The sequence below is a fragment of the Salvelinus alpinus genome, chromosome 17, assembly GCF_045679555.1.
Source record: "Salvelinus alpinus chromosome 17, SLU_Salpinus.1, whole genome shotgun sequence".
Classification (NCBI taxonomy): domain Eukaryota; kingdom Metazoa; phylum Chordata; class Actinopteri; order Salmoniformes; family Salmonidae; genus Salvelinus; species Salvelinus alpinus.
In genome coordinates, this window is record NC_092102.1 from 42980566 (window position 1) to 43000961 (window position 20396).

At 45.7% G+C, this 20396-nt stretch overlaps 1 protein-coding gene across 6 annotated transcripts in view; it reads left to right on the plus strand.

The window, feature by feature from the left end:
• Positions 1-20396, plus strand: part of LOC139542991 (GRIP1-associated protein 1-like) — a 78104-nt gene that overhangs the window by 9207 nt on the left and 48501 nt on the right. For 4 of the 6 annotated variants that reach the window (XR_011668582.1, XM_071349036.1, XM_071349032.1 and 1 more), the window contains 15 exons: positions 745-911; positions 1365-1412; positions 1531-1562; positions 2081-2128; positions 2261-2360; positions 2607-2684; positions 7769-7861; positions 8308-8442; positions 8622-8717; positions 9108-9320; positions 9424-9537; positions 11013-11090; positions 13295-13390; positions 14945-15001; positions 17930-18029. Coding sequence is in view for 5 of the 6 variants with exons in the window: in XM_071349036.1 (XP_071205137.1) it covers positions 745-911; positions 1365-1412; positions 1531-1562; positions 2081-2128; positions 2261-2360; positions 2607-2684; positions 7769-7861; positions 8308-8442; positions 8622-8717; positions 9108-9320; positions 9424-9537; positions 11013-11090; positions 13295-13390; positions 14945-15001; positions 17930-18029 (1455 nt within the window). In the remaining variant the exon portion in view is untranslated. The remainder of the gene's footprint in view (positions 1-744; positions 912-1364; positions 1413-1530; positions 1563-2080; positions 2129-2260; positions 2361-2606; positions 2685-7768; positions 7862-8307; positions 8443-8621; positions 8718-9107; positions 9321-9423; positions 9538-11012; positions 11091-13294; positions 13391-14944; positions 15002-17929; positions 18030-20396) is intronic. The other 2 variants (XM_071349034.1, XM_071349033.1) reach the window with 2 other exon arrangements.

A 20396-nucleotide genomic window follows, 5' to 3' on the forward strand; every position in this document is an offset into this window, starting at 1 on the left:
ATGGAGAAATAGTCTATTTTCAAACCTCTCAAATGTTTTCTTGCCTAACATCATTATTTGGAAACGGTATATTGATGATATTTTTGTTCTATGGAGGGGTGATGCAAAACAGCTCCAGGTGTTCCATGCTTTTCTTAACTCCTGTTCTGAGCATCTGAGATTTACTATGCAATCTGATACACGTCAAATCAGTTTTCTTGATCTTGTGTGAGGATAATGTTCTATACACTGATCTTTACAGGAAACCTACTGATCGTAAAAGTTTGTTGAGGGCTGATAGTTGTCACCCACTTCCCTTGAAAAACAGTTTGCCCTACAGCCAATTCTGTCAAATCAAAATAATTTGTAAAAAACAATCAGATTTTGACAGAAATATGGCCAAGACTCAAAGAAAATTCAAGGAGAGGGGGTACAAAAATGGTCAGATTTAATACCGCCATTGAGAAAAAAAAAAACTAGACATGACCTTTTTCAAGGTCAGTCTCGCAAAAATAAGCATTCTTGCGTTCTAACTACCTGCTATTCAAAGTGCTCTGAACAAATTAAGGGAATCACCTCTAGGTTAGGGTTAGGCATAAGGTTAGCAGTGTGGTTAAGGTTAATAATTGGTTCCAAATCAGTTAAGAAGATGCATTGTAGAAATAGACAGGGGTTATGACTTTGCCACTTGCCCAGAAAGTGATGACCATGTGAGTTGGGGTACTGTGATTTAAGACTGAGCTGGACTACCTGCGTGCCCTGCAGGACCTGCAGTGAGGACCCCCGGGCTAGTTATGAAACAGGATGCTCTTAGGTGGTCAGCTCTGTGTCCAAATCCAATAACGCAATGCTTTGGGCCAGAGGTGGAGCTGCAGCTGCACACTGAGGTGGAGGAGAAGCGCCTACTGAAGGAGCAGCTCCATGCACTAGAGGTAATTTATAACCCATCCCACAACCCTAGGTTAGGTGCTAATGACCCACCCTACAACCCTAGGTTAGGTGCTAACGACCCAGGGTGATGCTTTACTAATTGGCCATTTCTCCTAGAAACAATTTCAGATTTTTGTGATAATTACTATCTCGGCTAAGAAACATTTATACGTTTTGTTATTTGTTTTTTTCTTCAGTTTTTATGTTACCTGCCCTAGTGCCTCAAAGTGAAGCAGTAAGATATGCAGCTCTGTATCTGAGTATACATAAAAAAAAATATGGTCACTAACTGCCTCCTCCATTTACTAGGCTAATTGAGTGTATGTGGGTTTGTGTAAATACGATACGCTGTGGACAGACTTTCCCTAAGGCACCGTTAAGGACAGACAACAATTTGTTGGCTATTTCTATGTCTCTTCATCTAAGTACTTAGATATTTAATTTCTCTCCTCCAGTCATCCAAACAGGCAGACATCGCTCAACTTCAAGAAGAAATAGCAAAGGTAACTAACTATAAGATCAGATGTGTTCTTCATTGTATAGATCAGGCTGTAGTGTATGTTAGAATCTAGGCCCCTACATGTAATGGAAAACTGATTTGGTCCATGTGTTGCTTTCTAGCTCTCTGATAAATTAAAGAAAAAACAAGACAGGTAAGATTCTATTTACCTTGCAAGTGTTATGAAGGCATTTCTTCTGTTCTACACAAAGTAAAACTTAAAGAGCATAAAAAGACAATTTCATGATAGATGGATTGTATTTCCTTGCCAATGTGGATGAATTTATTTGAGTTTCCTTGGCTCAGCTGTGATGAACTACATCAGAGTATGACAGTAATGATAAGCCCCTGGGTCTTGTCCTGTTATAGTGCTATTTCTCTGGCATCATTGGGCAGCCGTCTCAGGCTCAGTATAGCAATGCGACACTAGGCACCGGCTCCGTGGACAGTCAGCAGTCGGGAGTAATGAGACTGAACCTCAACTTGTTTTGCCAGCAGTCACTATCATCTGCTGTATCTGCAAAGACGTCTGCCCAAATCTCCCCTTACGGGCTCTTTTCACACCGGCAGAGCCCTGGCCTCCCACTCGGGGAGTCTCTCTTATATCTCCTCTACTGGGGGGTTTCATGGTGGAGCAGTTTTCTCACTGCCTTTTTATGATTTGTTTTATAGCTTTCTGCGTTCGCAAGGTGAAAAAGAAGCCCTTTATAATGACAGCAGGTAAGGGCATGCATAAAGATTCAATTTGTTTTTCACTTTCACCAAGCTTCTGAAGGTGGAGGTACTTTTTTTTTATGTAACAAAAAAAAATGCCAGATGCCATTTGATTAAAATACATTATTTCTGCACCAGGACCAAAATCGATGAGATTCAACAGAGGAAGGAGGAGGAGCTGAAGTCATTGAAAATCCGCATCCAGAAGTTACAGGGAGATCTGCTGTCAGCCAACCAGGTCACACATCCCCATGTTGCCTGTCCTGTTATGAGATCAATCTCAATATATTGTTTATGATTGGTGTATTGTACCTGAAGTACTCATATTGTTGTATTATGACAATACATACTCCTTATTAACTTCACAACAGATTTCTGGGTTGTAGTAGGTATGCACTAGACCCATATCCTAAAATGATTGACAGCCTGTGACAGAATCTAGTAGGAATCTGAAGCTGACTCTTGCTGCCTGTGTTTTTTTTAGAGTGTTGGAGAGATGAAGGAGCAGCTACAGAGCCGGCAGAAGGAGCATGACTTAGTTCTACACACACTCAGAGATCAGGTAAAACGGAGCATTAGTTAGTTCTACACCACTCAGAGATCAGGTTAAACAATAGTTAGTTCTGCACCACTCAGAGATCAGGTAAAATGAGGGGTATCAATTAGTTCTACACCACTCAGAGATCAGGTAAAACAAGGAGCATTAGTTAGTTCTACACCACTCAGAGATCAGGTAAAATGAGGAGTATCAGTTCTACACGCACTCAGAGATCAGGTGTAACATGGACTATCAGTTAGTTCTACACCAGTCAAAGATCAGGTAATACAATGAGTATCAGTTCTACACCAGTCAGAGATCAGGTAAAACAGAGTATCAGTTATTTCTACACCACTCAGAGATCAAGTAAAATGAGGAGTATCAGTTCTACACGCACTCAGAGATCAGGTGTAACAAGGACTATCAGTTAGTTCTACACCAGTCAAAGATCAGGTGAAACAAGGAGCATTAGTTAGTTCTACACCAGTCAGAGATCAGGTATAACTCAAACCTATTAACCGTAATTTGCTCTACATAGTTTTTAATGCTGTTAAATGCCTCGTTTCTAATTTTCTCAACTTTTGCATTTTTTTTTAATACTGAATGTTATCAGATCTTCAACCAAAACCTAATATTAGATAAAAGGAACCTGAGTGAACAAATAACACAATTACATAATTATTTCATAAACAAAGTTATGCAACACCCAATGCCCCTGTGTGAAAAGCCTACATGAAAATGGCAAAAAAAAATCTAAACATTTGAAGTTTTGGAATGTCAAAGTCCAGACCTAATCAGGACTTGAAACTAGAGGTCGACCGATTTAATCGGAATTGCCGATTTAATTAGGGCCGATTTCAAGTTTTCATAACAATCGGTAATTTGCATTTTTGGACACCAATCATGGCCGATTACATTGCACTCCACGAGGAGACTGCGTGGCAGGCTGTGACTACCTGTTATACGAGTGCAGCAAGGAGCCAAGGTAAGGTGCTAGCTAGCATTAAACTTATCTGATAAAAAAACTATCAATCTTAACATAATCACTAGTTAACTACATATGGTTGATGATATTACTAGTTTATTTAGCTTGTCCTGCGTTGCATATAATCGATGTGGTGCCTGTTAATTTATCATTGAGTCAAAGCCTACTTCGCCAAACGGGTGATTTAACAAGCGCATTCGCGAAAAAAGCACTGTCGTTGCACCAATGTGTACCTAACCATAAACATCAACGCCTTTCTTAAAATCAATACACAAGTATATATTTTTAAACCTGCATATTTAGTTAATATTGCATGCTAACATTAATTTCTTTTAACTAGGGAAATTGTGTCACTTATCTTGCGTTCTGTGCAACAGAGTCAGGGTATATGCAGCAGTTTGGGCCACCTGGCTCGTTGCGAACTGTGTGAAGACCATTTCTTCCTAACAAAGATAGCCAACTTTGCCAAACGGGGGATTATTTAACAAAAGCACATAAACATCAATGCCTTTCTTAAAATCAATACACAGAAATATATTTTTTTAGACCTGCATATTAAGTTAAAAGAAATTAATGTTAGCAGGCAATATTAACCAGGTGAAATTGTGTCACTTCTCTTGCGTTCATTGCACGCAGAGTCAGGGTATATGCAACAGTTTGGGCCGCCTGGCTCATTGCGAACTAATTTTCCATTATTTTCCATAATTATGACATAACATTGAAGGTTGTGCAATGTAACAGCAATATTTTGACTTATGGGATGCCACCCGTTAGATAAAATACGGAACGGTTCCGTATTTCACTGAAAGAAAAAACGTTTTGTTTTCGAAATGATAGTTTCCGGATTTGACCATATTAATGACCTAAGGCTCGTATTTCTGTGTGTTATTATATTATAATTAAGTCTATGATTTGATAGAGCAGTCTGACTGAGTGGTGGTAGGCAGCAGCAGGCTCGTAAGCATTCATTCAAACAGCACTTTCCTGCATTTGCCAGCAGCTCTTCGCTGTGCTTCAAGCACAGCGCTGTTTATGACTTCAAGCCTATCAACTCCCGAGATTAGGCTGGCAACACTATAGTGCCTATTAGAACATCCAATAGTCAAAGTTATATGAAATACAAATGGTATTATAGGACTATTTCTTTCTATAACTACAAGCTAAAACTTCTTACCTGGGAATATTGAAGACTCATGTTAAAAGGAACCACCAGCTTTCATATGTTCTCATGTTCTGAGCAAGGAACTTAAACGTTAGCTTTTTTACATGGCACATATTGCACTTTTACTTTCTTCTCCAACACTGTGTTTTTGCATTATTTAAACCAAATTGAACATGTTTCATTATTTATTTGAGACTGAATTGAATTTTTTGATGTATTATATTAAGTTAAAATAAAAGTGTTCATTGTTCATTCAGTATTGTTGTAATTGTCATTATTACAAATATATATATAAAAATCGTCCGATTAATCGGTATCTGCTTTTTTTGGTCCTCCAATAATTGGTATCGGCGTTGAAAAATCATAATCAGTCCACCTCTACTTGAAACGACCAGTTCATACATGAAAACCCACAAATGTCGCTGAGTTAAAGCAGTTCTGCATGGAAGAATGGGCCAAAATTCCTCCACAGCGACGTGAGAGACTGATCAACAAGTGTAAGGGGGCAATTACTTTTTCACACAGGGGAATTGTGTGTTGCATAACTTTGTTAATTAAATAAAAATATATATTTTTGTTATTTGTAAACTCAGGTTCGCTTTATCTAATATTAGATTTTGGTTGAACATCTGATGACATTCAGTATTAAAAAATGCAAAAATAGTGAAAATCAGAAAGGGGTCAAAATACTTTGTTACTGTACTGTAGGTCGTAAATGGAAGTAGAGTATGATACCCGTACTGTAGTTAGTATAATGTAGAGCTTTTTCATTTCCTGTAATATGGAAATATTTGTTTCAAAATAATTAAGGCATCTGACATGCAAACCTTATTCACATTTTCTCTCAACTTTAGTTGAACTAAACTCAGCAAAAAAATATCCTTTTTCAGGACCCTGTCTTTCAAAGATAATTTGTAAAAATCTAAATAACTTCACAGATCTTCATTGTAAAGGGTTTAAACACTGTTTCCCATGCTTGTTCAATGAACCATAAACAATTAATGAACATGCACCTGTGGAACGGTCGTTAAGACACTAACAGCTTACAGACGGTAGGCAATTAAGGTCACAGTTATGAAAACTTAGGACACTAAAGAGGCCTTTCTACTGACTCTGAAAAACACCAAAAGAAAGATGCCCAGGGTCCCTGCTCATCTGCGTGAACGTGCCTTGGGCATGCTGCAAGGAGGCATGAGGACTACAGATGTGGCCAGGGCAATAAATTGCTATGTTCGTACTGTGAGACGCCTAAGACAGCGCTACAGGACGGACTGCTGATCGTCCTCGCAGTGGCAGACCACGTGTAACAACACCTGCACAGGATCGGTACATCCGAACATCACACGTGCGGGACAGGTACAGGATGGTAACAACAACTGCCCGAGTTACACCAGGAACGCACAATCCCTCCATCAGTGCTCAGACTGTCTGCAATAGGCTGAGAGAGGCTGGACTGAGGGCTTGTAGGCCTGTTGTAAGGCAGGTCCTCACCAGACATCACCGGCAACAGTGTGGCCTATGGACACAAACCCACCGTCGCTGGACCAGACCAGACTGGCAAAAAGTACTCTTCACTGACGAGTCGTGGTTTTGTCTCACCAGGGGTGATGGTCGGATTCGCGTTTATCATCGAAGGAATGAGCGTTACACCGAGGCCTGGGAAGACATCCTCCTCCCTCATGTGGTACCCTTCCTGCAGGCTCATCCTGACGTGACCCTCCAGCATTACAATGCCACCAGCCATACTGCTCGTTCTGTGCGTGATTTCCTGCATGACAGGAATGTCAGTGTTCTGCCATGGCCAGCGAAGACCCCAGATCTCAATCCCATTGAGCACGTCTGGGACCTGTTGGATCGGAGGGTGAGGGCTAGGGCCATTCCCCCCAGAAATGTCCAGGAACTTGTAGGTGCCTTGGTGGACGAGTGGGGTAACATCTCACAGCAAGAACTGGCAAATCTGGTGCAGTCCATGAGGAGGAGATGCACTGCACTACTTAATGCCGCTGGTGGCCACACCAGATACTGACTGTTACTTTTGATTTTGACCCCCCTTTTATTCAGGGACACATTATTCCATTTCTGTTAGTCACGTGTCTGTGGAACTTGTTCAGTTTGTCTCAGTTGTTGAATCTTGTTATGTTCATACAAATATTTACACGTTAAGTTTGCTGAAAATAAACGCAGTTGACAGTGAAGGACGTTTCTCTTTCTGCTGAGTTTGTCTTTTTATTTTATAATGGATATTCCAAAACGGTCAAATGATCTTAGTCGAGACGTTTAATTGACGGTTAATGAAAAGACAGATCGAGGATCACCCTAAATAATTACAGATTAGTCTCAGTGTGAAGAGGTTGTCTGGAAGAGAGCAGTGAGGAGTCTTTGTGAGCCTGGTGCACTTCATTAGGGACCAGTCTGTTTTTCCACTAAATAAGGCCTAGATCTCTCAATGAATTTCACTGGACCCTGCCTGCCTGGCTGGCAGCACGACTGGCACGTATGTCCTCTGTGATGTCACACGTCTTAATTAACTCAAACGCTGCTTTGAATAGACAACAATAACATAAGGATTTTGGGTCTGCTGTTGTCTTCTCTTTTTGTTTTCTCTTTACAATATGCAAATACTTTTTTATTTCAAGTCATTTTGGCAAGTCATGCAGACGTTCTCTTTCTGATCTGGCTTCTGTCACCGTTCTTTCTTTGTTTCTTTACCTCATTAGTCCTTCTTGTTTTTCATTCTGTTGTCCGTGCCTTACTGATCCTCTTCTGGTAATTTCAGCCAACCCTCGTTGATGATCCATCCTATTAATCTAACCCGTCTTTTCCCCTTCTCTTTCAATCCATATTGTTGTGCTGCCAATCGCCACCTCGTTGTCTTTTTCCTCCGTCTGTCCTCTCTTCCCTCCATGGCTGTCCTGGGTGGCCCCCCCTTGTGTTTACCCCGTGTGTGGTGCTGTGGTGCAGATAGCGTGTCAGAGTGCTGTGAGTCAGGAGCAGGTGGAAGGTATCCTGACTGAGAACGATGCTCTCAGGACTAACCTAGTCGCTCTGGAACAGGTATAGTATTCTGACCCCCGCCCTGCCAGGACCCCCACGGAACCTCATCACTATTCACTCTACCACTGTCACCACTCACCAGCCATTACCCATGATGCATCACTATTATGACAAGTTGAGTTGTTGTGATTAAAGTCAGGGAGGTAAAGATGTTTTTCACATACTGACGGATGGTGATTATTTCAATAGTTCAGACATGAATTGCTGCTACTTACAATATTACTTACAATAATAATAATAATGTTGTTTTTCCTACAAAGCTTAATCTGAAGACGTTCAACTTCTGCTCATCTGCTTTTCATGTCTCACTTTCTCCACTTCTGACCCATTTGATCCACTTTGTTTCATTAAACAAAGTCTAGAAATACCTTTTGTAAAACGTAATCAAATGTTGTTCCATTGTGAAGCTCAGTGTGTCCTAACTAGTGGGTGGGCGTTGTCATTAGATTCAGACAGTGAAGACTCAGGAGATGAACCTTTTGCGTGACCAAAACATGGCTCTGAACGTTGAGCTGCAGCAGAGACGGACAGAGCAGGAGAGCTTCCTGGCACAGAGAGATGACCTTAACTCTCAGCTACAGGTTTGTGTGACCCTCACATTGTCCTAATGCATGCATACTCCGATAACCACTGAAATAAACCTTACTTTTACAGTGGTTAGTACTTTGATAAAGCGCTTCTATTGTAGGTCAAGGAGGAAAAAGATGGGAGTTGCAAATGTATTTTTATCCTCTCTTTAGCTGTGTTTTTCTCTCTGTAGGAGGTGAACCGTGCCAACAGCAGACTGTTGGAACAGCTGACTGAATTGGACCAATGGAAAGACCGATTACAGCAAGAGCTGGAGGAGGCTAAAAAGGTGGGCTATCTGTGACACACACACACACACACACACAGTGAACAGAGATGCGTGCTGGAGGGGTACACACATGGCACTGTAGTAATTGGCATTACTGTATGCCAGTGAAGGTGGGAGTGCTGATTTGACCTCTCTCAAGCTCCACTCCTTCTGCCCACGGGGTCACAGGCCATAAATGGACAGCACCGCTTCAATTAGCATATGTGCCAGTCTTGGACTTATCACAGAGTTATCTTTGAATCAAATTTATATGAATTCAGGATTATGATTCAAAGACTCATGGTTTGTTTAAGAAAGAGTGAATCAGTGCTGGATGAGTGTGAATGTTATTGTTCATCTGTCATCACAATAAATGTCAAGAGATATCCTCCCGTCTCCCTCCCCCTGCAGACAGCTGACAAGCGGAAGGCCATGCTGGATGAACTGGCCATGGAGATAATCACAGAGAAGTCCCGGCACAAGGAGGAGCTGAGCGACGTGCGTCTGCAGCATGAGAAGGAGGTGCTGGGGGTGCGAGCGCGCTACGAGAAAGAGCTGAGGGGTCTCCACGAGGTCAAGAACCGCACAGAGGAGGTGCTCCGCTCACAGCTCCGAGACGAGAAGGTGAAGGGGGGGACACATTTAGATTCAGGGCCACAGCCAACGAAAAGGGAGAGAACATGAGCAGGTGCTCTGCTTGTGTATTAATGTGACCTTTGACCTCTAGGCTCGCAATAAGGAGCTGGAGGGTCTGCAGCAGTGTGTGGAGGAGCTACAAGCCCAGGTCCAGTCCATGGAGGACACTAAGGGCTGGTTCGAACGCAGACTCAAAGATGCTGAGGTACACGACCAACTTCACTTTCACATTGATTTATTCACTAGAATATTCCAGTACTTACTGGAATATGTAGTGTAGTTATGCTGTGTTGTACACTTTATAGCTTGTACATGAACACACAGAAATGCTGTTGGAGATGAGGTTAATGAGTGATCAATACTGGCAGTTTGAGGCGCTCTTCACTGCCCGGAGTAATGCCTGTCACGGTAACTCTGACCACGTGGCGTCACGGGAACACTGACCACGTGGCGTCACGGGAACACTGACCACGGGGCGTCACGGGATCACTGACCACGGGGCGTCACGGGATCACTGACCACGGGGCGTCACGGGAACACTGACCACGGGGCGTCACGGGAACTCTGACCACGGGGCGTCACGGGAACTCTGACCACGGGGCGTCACGGGAACTCTGACCACGGGGCGTCACGGGAACACTGACCACGGGAACACTGACCACGGGGCGTCACGGGAACACTGACCACGGGGCGTCACGGGAACACTGACCACGGGGCGTCACGGGAACACTGACCACGGGGCGTCACGGGAACACTGACCACGGGGCGTCACGGGAACACTGGCCACGGGGCGTCACGGGAACACTGGCCACGGGGCGTCACGGGAACACTGGCCACGGGGCGTCACGGGAACACTGGCCACGGGGCGTCACGGGAACACTGGCCACGGGGCGTCACGGGAACACTGGCCACGGGGCGTCACGGGAACACTGACCACGGGGCGTCACGGGAACTCTGACCACGGGGCGTCACGGGAACTCTGGCCACGGGGCGTCTCGGGAACACTGGCCACGGGGCGTCACGGGAACACTGGCCACGGGGCGTCACGGGAACACTGGCCACGGGGCGTCACGGGAACACTGACCACGGGGCGTCACGGGATCACTGACCACGGGGCGTCACGGGAACACTGGCCACGGGGCGTCACGGGAACACTGGCCACGGGGCGTCACGGGAACACTGGCCACGGGGCGTCACGGGAACTCTGACCACGGGGCGTCACGGGAACACTGACCACGGTGCGTCACGGGAACACTGACCACGGGGCGTCACGGGAACTCTGACCACGGGGCGTCACGGGAACACTGGCCACGGGGCGTCTCGGGAACACTGGCCACGGGGCGTCACGGGAACTCTGACCACGGGGCGTCACGGGAACACTGACCACGGGTCGTCACGGGAACACTGGCCACGGGTCGTCACGGGAACACTGGCCACGGGGCGTCACGGGAACACTGGCCACGGGGCGTCACGGGAACACTGGCCACGGGGCGTCACGGGAACACTGGCCACAAGGTGTCAGTAGTGCTTCTTACTTATTTCTGCTCAGATTTTTTTGTTTTCTAGCATTTACTGTGATTAATGACTTTACATATGTGTAGTAGTTTAGCCTTTTTAAAGAATTCTAAAAATACATGTGTGCTGATGATTAGGTGATGTGTTGTTCCTCTCTGTGTTTAGGAGAGCATGGAGAAGAGCTGTCTGGAGCACCAGGAGAGCACGGAGAAGCTGCAGGAAGAACACTCTCTCCAACTGAAGGTTGTTTGCCTTGTTTTCCTCTTCTCAGACACGGCAGGGTGGTGTACACAGCAACACACTCAGACACTTTCCTCCGGGCCCAGGGGAATACTGACTGGGAGTGTGTGTAGGCTTTGTTCACTGCAGTTGGCCCTAGTGTTGCACGGTATACCGAAACTTTGTTACTGTATGTGAGAGGAGAGAAAAAAAACTTTGTTACTAGAATTGTTGTTACGCTCGGTACTTCTGTCAAATGTCTCACGTGATTGAGAGTATCAAGTCTGTGGTGAGGATGCATTGCCACAGCACTTTTAAATCAACTTTTGATTTAGATTAATAAATAGATTGACGCAAAGCGTTAGAGGGGCAAAGTGAGTTTTTTTTTGGGCTGATTTGCTTCAGGAGTTTTGAACTCGAGCACAATTTCTCTGTTCTTCACATTGGAGTGCTGCTGCAGGCTCTTGACCAATCAGGTTCATGGAACAATGCATTAATCTTAAGGTGCGTGCTCTCCACTTTCCTCAGGTCTTTATTTAGCGATTGTGATCACACCACTCCAGACGGACACAAGCAAAAACTCTTCCATAAATGTAGCAGCCTAAACACTAGTGATCTAACGTGTTGTATTGCAAAGAAACAAACAGCAACAGCAGCTGCATGGTCTAACCTACTATTCACTCTGTCCCTCTGGCCAGGGTAAACGCAGTGGTAACGTTATGTATTCATAGCCCATTTGTTTTTGAGAAAATGTGAATGGGATCAAATTAGTTTTATCTTCAAACTGACTAGACTGCCTAGACCTTTTCAATCCAAAATGATTAACTGGAATGAATCAATCAACATAATAGCTGATATAGACTGTGAGTACTTGTTTAATTAGGCCTACAGTTGCATATGGCAGGACTGCACGATGCAAACCAGCATAAAGCAAGCTCAGCCCTGTGAAACATGCAGTTTTATAATGCCATTTCTACCCATTTTGTTGAAAGACTAAGAAATGTTTTGGCAGTTTTTTTAAAGCTAATTTCCTGGAAGCAAAACGTGTAGGATATCATATGCTATCTGGGGCCCCGCTGAAGGTCGGGGGTCCCAGAGCATGTCCCCGTTTGGTAATCCGGCCCTGGTCCCTCTTCTCCCTTCCTGTTTTCTCTAGATTCCATAGCCACAAAGACACATTCCACAGCCACGTTCGGGCTCGCGAATGATGTCAGTACTTTAAGACTTTTATAAAAGAGATGGCTTCTTCCATGGAGATGTTATTGTTCGGTACAATAGAATATTTTCTCCTAGCAGTTGCCAATAAAATAACTCCTAAATGGGAGGGATTGTTTGCCATCTGTAGCCCCATGAAATCAGATTTTACAAGCTCAATAACGCAAAGCATGCACATACTCCTATTGAATAATTTGCATTCACCTGTATTTTAAATAGACCTAGGCTATATCGTTATTTACCCAGTTTATCAATAGAGATTTACATTACCATTCAAATAAATGATTACCATTTATGTTTTGTAGTTAGATTGGTAAAAACAAAGTCATATTGATTGTATGATTTATTAATTAATGCATACATGGCTGTAAAAAATAAACCGGACGTACAATTTTTCAAATGTAATAACATTGAATCCTAAAGATGCCCAACGATTGAACATAGTTTCTTTCTGTATCAAGTGTCATTCTATGACTTTGGTTATACACCTTTTCTTTGTTGTGGCATGGAGTATCATATCGAGTATCGTGATACTAAACCTGCTATCAGTATCGAAGTGAAAATTCTGGTATCGTGACAACACTAGTTGACCCAGGGACATACTATACTCACTGGAAGTGTACGTGGACTTCGTTCAGGTAGATGAAGCTATGACTCCTCACATTGCTATTCTCGTCTGCTGAGTACCTGATGTATATTGAACTTATTTAGCAATTAAAAGTGTTACTTATAGAGTGTGTTTCTCTTCTATGTCTAACTCTAATTGGGCAGGTAGGTTTGGTGATATGCTTGTTTGAAATTGAACCCCTACTGTTTCAATTAAAATCCTGTTAGTATCATGAAGTTAATTCTGAATGGAACTGTTGTGTTAATCTTGTCATCACTGTAGATATTCCATTAGCATGGTGTGACTAGTAACCTTATGTTGAAACGGATTCAAATTGTGTGATTCTCAGATCGGATCTGTGAAAGTAACTGAAACTGAATACATATTCTTTGTGTTTCTCATTCAGGGAAAGGCATCTGATATAGATGGTGTGAACCTGCAGTTGACAGAAGTAGAGAAGGAAAGGGATGTGCACATTGAAACCATTGGAAAACTGAAACAGGTAAACTAACCCTTTTTGTAGTTAGTAGAAACTACCATTATAGTTATTTTTCTATCAAATTTTCAGAGGAAAGTACAGTTTGAAATGTTCCGTACATGTACACATAAACTCAGCAAAAAAAGAAACCTCCCTTTTTCAGGACCCTGTCTTTCAAAGATAATTTGTAAAAATCCAACTAACTTCACAGATCTTCATTGTAAAGGGTTTGAACATGCACCTGTGGAATGGTCGTTAAGACACTAACAGCTTACAGACGGTAGGCAATTAAGGTCACAGTTATGAAAACTTAGGACACTAAAGAGGCCTTTCTACTGACTCTGAAAAAAGAAAGATGCCCAGGGTCCCTGCTCATCTGCGTGAACGTGCCATAGGCATGCTGCAAGGAGGCAATACATTGAAATGTCAGTACTGTGAGACGCCTAAGACAGCGCTACAGGAAGACAGGACAGACAGCTGATTTGTCCTCGCAGTGGCAGACCACGTGTAACAACAGCTGCACAGGATCAGTACATCCGAACATCACACCTGCGGGACAGGCACAGGATGGCAACAACAACTGCCCGAGTTACACCAGGAACGCACAATCCCTCCATCAGTGCTCAGACTGTCTGCAATAGGCTGAGAGAAGCTGGACTGAGGGCTTGTAGGCCTGTTGTAAGGCAGGTCCTCACCAGACATCACCAGCAACAACGTCACCTACGGACACAGACCCACCGTCACTGGACCAGACAGGACTGGCAAAAAGTGCTCTTCACTGACGAGTCGTGGATTTGTCTCGCCAGGGGTGATGGTCGGATTCACGTGTATCGTCGACGGAATGAGCGTTACACCGAGGCCTGTACTCTGGAGCGGGATCGATTTGGAGGTGGAGGGTCCATCATGGTCTGGGGCGGTGTGTCACAGCATCATCGGACTGAGCTTGTTGTCATTGCAGGCGATCTCAACGCTGTGCGTTACAGGGAAGACATCCTCCTCCCTCATGTGGTACCCTTCCTGCAGTCTCATCCTGACGTGACCCTCCAGCATTACAGTGCCACCAGCCATACTGCTCGTTCTGTGCGTGATTTCCTGCATGACAGGAATGTCAGTGTTCTGCCATGGCCAGCGAAGAGCCCAGATCTCAATCCCATTGAGCACGTCTGGGACCTGTTGGATCGGAGGGTGAGGGCTAGGGCCATTCCCCCCAGAAATGTCTGGGAACTTTCAGGTGCCTTGGTGGATGAGTGGGCTAACATCTCACAGCAAGAACTGGCAAATCTGAGGAGATGCGCTGCAGTACTTAATGCAGCTGGTGGCCGCACCAGATACTAACTGTTCATTTTGATTTTGACCCCCTTTGTTCAGGGACACATTATTCCATTTCTGTTAGTCACGTGTCTGTTGTTGAATCTTATGTTCATACAAATATTTACACATGTTAAGTTTGCTGAAAATAAACGCAGTTGACAGTGAGAGGACATTTCTTTTTTTGCTGAGTTTAGTAGCTGTATAATAAGGCTGTGTGGTCATGTAATGGTTCTCATTAGAGCCTCTCCCTGTCTTTGTGGTGTACAGGAGATTAAAGACACGGTAGATGGCCAGCGGATCCTGGAGAAGAAAGGTAGTTCAGCAGTAAGTGGAACACTCTCCTCGCTGCCTCTCTCCTCGCTGCCTCTCTCTCTCTCTCTCTCTCTCTCTCCTCGCTGCCTCTCTCTCTCTCCTCGCTGCCTCTCTCTCTCTCTCCTCGCTGCCTCTCTCTCTCTCTCCTCGCTGCCTCTCTCTCTCTCTCTCCTCGCTGCCTCTCTCTCTCTCTCTCCTCGCTGCCTCTCTCTCTCTCTCCTCGCTGCCTCTCTCTCTCTCTCCTCGCTGCCTCTCTCTCTCTCTCCTCGCTGCCTCTCTCTCTCTCTCCTCGCTGCCTCTCTCTCTCTCTCCTCGCTGCCTCTCTCTCTCCTCGCTGCCTCTCTCTCTCCTCGCTGCCTCTCTCTCTCCTCGCTGCCTCTCTCTCTCCTCGCTGCCTCTCTCTCTCTCCTCGCTGCCTCTCTCTCTCTCCTCGCTGTCTCTCTCTCTCCTCGCTGCCTCTCTCTCTCCTCGCTGCCTCTCTCTCTCCTCGCTGCCTCTCTCTCTCTCTCTCTCTCCTCGCTGCCTCTCTCTCTCTCTCTCTCTCCTCGCTGCCTCTCTCTCTCTCTCTCTCTCTCCTCGCTGCCTCTCTCTCTCTCTCCTCGCTGCCTCTCTCTCTCTCTCCTCGCTGCCTCTCTCTCTCTCTCTCTCTCCTCGCTGCCTCTCTCTCTCTCTCTCTCTCTCCTCGCTGCCTCTCTCTCTCTCTCCTCGCTGCCTCTCTCTCTCTCTCCTCGCTGCCTCTCTCTCTCCTCGCTGCCTCTCTCTCTCCTCGCTGCCTCTCTCTCTCCTCGCTGCCTCTCTCTCTCCTCGCTGCCTCTCTCTCTCCTCGCTGCCTCTCTCTCTCTCTCTCTCTCCTCGCTGCCTCTCTCTCTCTCTCTCTCTCCTCGCTGCCTCTCTCTCTCTCTCTCTCTCTCCTCGCTGCCTCTCTCTCTCTCTCCTCGCTGCCTCTCTCTCTCTCTCTCTCTCCTCGCTGCCTCTCTCTCTCTCTCTCTCTCCTCGCTGCCTCTCTCTCTCTCTCTCTCTCCTCGCTGCCTCTCTCTCTCTCTCCTCGCTGCCTCTCTCTCTCTCTCCTCGCTGCCTCTCTCTCCCCTCGCTGCCTCTCTCTCTCCTCGCTGCCTCTCTCTCTCCTCGCTGCCTCTCTCTCTCCTCGCTGCCTCTCTCTCTCCTCGCTGCCTCTCTCTCTCTCCTCGCAGCCTCTCTCTCTCTCCTCGCAGCCTCTCTCTCTCTCCTCGCAGCCTCTCTCTCTCTCCTCGCTGCCTCTCTCTCTCTCCTCGCTGCCTCTCTCTCTCCTCGCTGCCTCTCTCTCTCCTCGCTGCCTCTCTCTCTCCTCGCTGCCTCTCTCTCTCCTCGCTGCCTCTCTCTCTCCTCGCTGCCTCTCTCTCTCCTCGCTGCCTCTCTCTCTCCTCGCTGCCTCTCTCTCTCCTCGCTGCCTCTCTCTCTCCTCGCTGCCTCTCTCTCTCTCTCTCTCCTCGCTGCCTCTCTCTCTCTCTCTCCTCGCTGCCTCTCTCTCTCTCTCTCCTCGCTGCCTCTCTCTCTCTCTCTCCTCGCTGCCTCTCTCTCTCTCTCTCCTCGCTGCCTCTCTCTCTCTCTCTCCTCCTCTCTCTCTCCTCCTCTCTCTCTCCTCCTCTCTCTCTCCTCCTCTCTCTCTCCTCCTCTCTCTCTCCTCGCTGCCTCTCTCTCTCTCTCTCTCTCCTCGCTGCCTCTCTCTCTCTCTCTCTCTCCTCGCTGCCTCTCTCCTTCTCTCTCCTCGCTCTCTCTCTCTCCTCGCTCTCTCTCTCTCTCTCTCTCTCTCCTCGCTGCCTCTCTCCTTCTCTCTCCTCGCTCTCTCTCTCTCCTCGCTCTCTCTCTCTCTCTCTCTCTCTCCTCGCTGCCTCTCTCCTTCTCTCTCCTCGCTCTCTCTCTCTCCTCGCTGCCTCTCTCTCTCTCGCTCTCTCTCCTCGCTGTCTCTCGCTCTCTCTCTCTCTCTCTCTCTCTCTCTCTCTCTCTCTCTCTCTCTCTCTCTCTCTCTCTCTCTCTCTCTCTCTGCCTCTCTCTCTCTCTCTCTCTCTCTCTCTCTCTCTCTCTCTCTCTCTCTCTCTCTCTCTCTCTCTCTCTCTCTCTCTCTCTCTCTCTCTCTCTCTCTCTCTCTCTCGCTGCCTCTCTCTCTCGCTGCCTCTCTCTCTCGCTGCCTCTCTCTCTCGCTGCCTCTCTCTCTCTCTCTCTCTCTCTCTCGCTGCCTCTCTCTCTCGCTGCCTCTCTCTCTCTCGCGCTCACTGCCTCTCTCTCTCTCACTCACCACTAACTTCTGAAACTGATGAGTCAGTCCCCTTCCATTTAGTACAGAGTGGAAATTTAAATTATAACTTGCAGGTAGGCAGACAACTTTTCGATATGTACGTGTTTTAAAGTTTTCTTTAAACTTACTAGCCAAGTCAGTTAAGAACAAATTCTTATTTACAATACAAACCCTCCCCTAACCCGGACGACGCTGGGCAAATTGTGTGCCGCCCTATGGGACTCCCGATCACGGCCGGTTGTGATACAGCCCGGGATCGAACCTGGGTCTGTAGTGATGCCTCCACCACTGCGAAGCAGTGACTTAGACCACTGTGCCACTCAGGATCCCTTTGTAACCACTCATCAGATGCCTGCCTGCCTTGATAAGTCTTTTTTCTGCAGATAATTGCAAGCTTGCCTGAGGCGTAGGGGTTGTAAGGCATAGGAGTCGTAAGAGCTTTCTGTAGCTCCTTTTCCCAGCCACAATCTAAATAGTTTTCAGGGTAGGATGGTTCATCTTATTTGATTGTTTTCTTTGTCTTAATCAGACGCCTGTCTAAGATGACCTTTGCCTCTCCCTGAGTCGTATGCTGTTGTCTATGCATAGAGAGAGAAAAAACATGCTGCAGTGTTTTTTAAATGAAGTAGTGTACTCTCCTCTCAAGGGCTTTGTGATGTTGTTTGTAGCTGAAAGACTTGAAGAGGCAGCTACAGCTGGAGAGGAAGAGAGCTGATAAACTACAGGAGCGGCTACAGGAGATCCTCACCAACACTAAGACCAGGACAGGTGAGAGGAGACAACCTGATTGACCTACACACATTTCATGTCATCGGGCAAAAGTCTATATATACCACTATATGATGTTATGCAATGCCATCAAAGTATTCAAACCCCTTGACTTTCTCCAAATTTTGTTGTGTTACAGCCTGAATAAAACACACAATTCTTTTTTTGGGTCACTGACCTACACACAATACCCCATGATGTCAAAATGGAATTATGTTCTTTGACATTTTTACAAATTAATAAAAAATGTAAAGCTAAAATCTTGAGTCAATAAGTATTCAACCCCTTTGTTATGGCCAGACTAAATAAATTAGTCGAGCAGTGAATTTCAAACACAGATTCAACCACAAAGACCGGAGTGGTTATCCAATGTCTTGCAAAAAGGGCACCAATTGGTAGATGGGTAAAAAATGTAAAAGCAGACATTGAATATCCCTTTGAGCATGGTGAAGTTATTAATTACACTTTGGATGGTGTATAATCCAAAGTCACTACACCCAGTTACTTAAAAGATAAAGGCGTCCTTCCTAACTCAGTTGCCGGAGAGGAAGGAAACCACTCAGGGATTTCACAATGAGGCCAATGGTGACTTTAAAACCGTTAGAGTTTAATGGCTGTGATAGGAGAAAACTGAGGATGGATAAACAACATTGTAGCTACTCCACAATACTAACCTAAATGACAGAGTGAAAAGAAGGAAGCCTGTACATCCTGTTTGAGACAAGGCACTAAAGTAATACTCCAAAACATGTGGCAAAACAATGAACAATTTGTCCTGAATACAAAGTGTTATGTTTGGGGCAAATGCATTTCAACACATTACTGAGTGCCACTCTCCATATTTTAAAGCATAGTGGTGGCTGCGTCATGTTATGGGTATGCTTGTAATTGTTCTTAAAAGTCTACGCTGTTGTGGGGGTTCTAAGCTGATATCTGGAATTGTTTTAAGATGGTCATACTATGGATCATTTAGCTATTGGGTTTAGAATTTTAGGAGCCCTTTAGCTATAAAAAAAAATATATATAAAAAATGATTTGATAAATTATTACATTTGGCCTTTACTACTATATCCCATAGAAACACATTGAATAACACATTCATAAATGGCAAAAAAGAAAGTGAAAAAGTAAATCACAAGAAACAAGGTTTTGAACTTTGTCCTATATCTAGAAGATAATAGAAAGCTCAGGAATTGTGTGTGTGTGTGTGTGTGATATACACTGCTCAAAAAAATAAAGGGAACAGTTAAACAACACAATGTAACTCCAAGTCAATCACACTTCTGTAAAATCAAACTGTCCACTTAGGAAGCAACACTGATTGATAATAAATTTCACATGCTGTTGTGCAAATGGAATAGACAACAGGTGGAAATTATAGGCAATTAGCAAGACACCCCCAATAAAGGAGTGGTTCTGCAGGTGGTGACCACAGACCACTTCTCAGTTCCTATGCTTCCTGGCTGATGTTTTGGTCACTTTTGAATGCTGGCGGTGCTTTCACTCTAGTGGTAGCATGAGACGGAGTCTACAACCCACACAAGTGGCTCAGGTAGTGCAGCTCATCCAGGATGGCACATCAATGCAAGCTGTGGCAAGAAGGTTTGCTGTGTCTGTCAGCGTAGTGTCCAGAGCATGGAGGCGCTACCAGGAGACAGGCCAGTACATCAGGAGACGTGGAGGAGGCCGTAGGAGGGCAACAACCCAGCAGCAGGACCGCTACCTCCGCCTTTGTGCAAGGAGGAGCACTGCCAGAGCCCTGCAAAATGACCTCCAGCAGGCCACAAATGTGCATGTGTCTGCTCAAACAGTCAGAAACAGACTCCATAAGGGTGGTATGAGGGCCCGACGTCCACAGGTGGGGGTTGTGCTTACAGCCCATCACCGTGCAGGACGTTTGGCATTTGCCAGAGAACACCAAGATTGGCAAATTCGCCACTGGCGCCCTGTGCTCTTCAAAGATGAAAGCAGGTTCACACTGAGCACATGTGACAGACGTGACAGAGTCTGGAGATGCCGTGGAGAACGTTCTGCTGCCTGCAACATCCTCCAGCATGACCGGTTTGGCGGTGGGTCAGTCATGGTGTGGGGTGGCATTTCTTTGGGGGGCCGCACAGCCCTCCATGTGCTCGCCAGAGGTAGCCTGACTGCCATTAGGTACCAAGATGAGATCCTCAGACCCCTTGTGAGACCATATGCTGGTGCGGTTGGCCCTGGGTTCCTCCTAATGCAAGACAATGCTAGACCTCATGTGGCTGGAGTGTGTCAGCAGTTCCTGCAAGAGGAAGGCATTGATGCTATGGACTGGCCCGCCCGTTCCCCAGACCTGAATCCAATTGAGCACATCTGGGACATCATGTCTCGCTC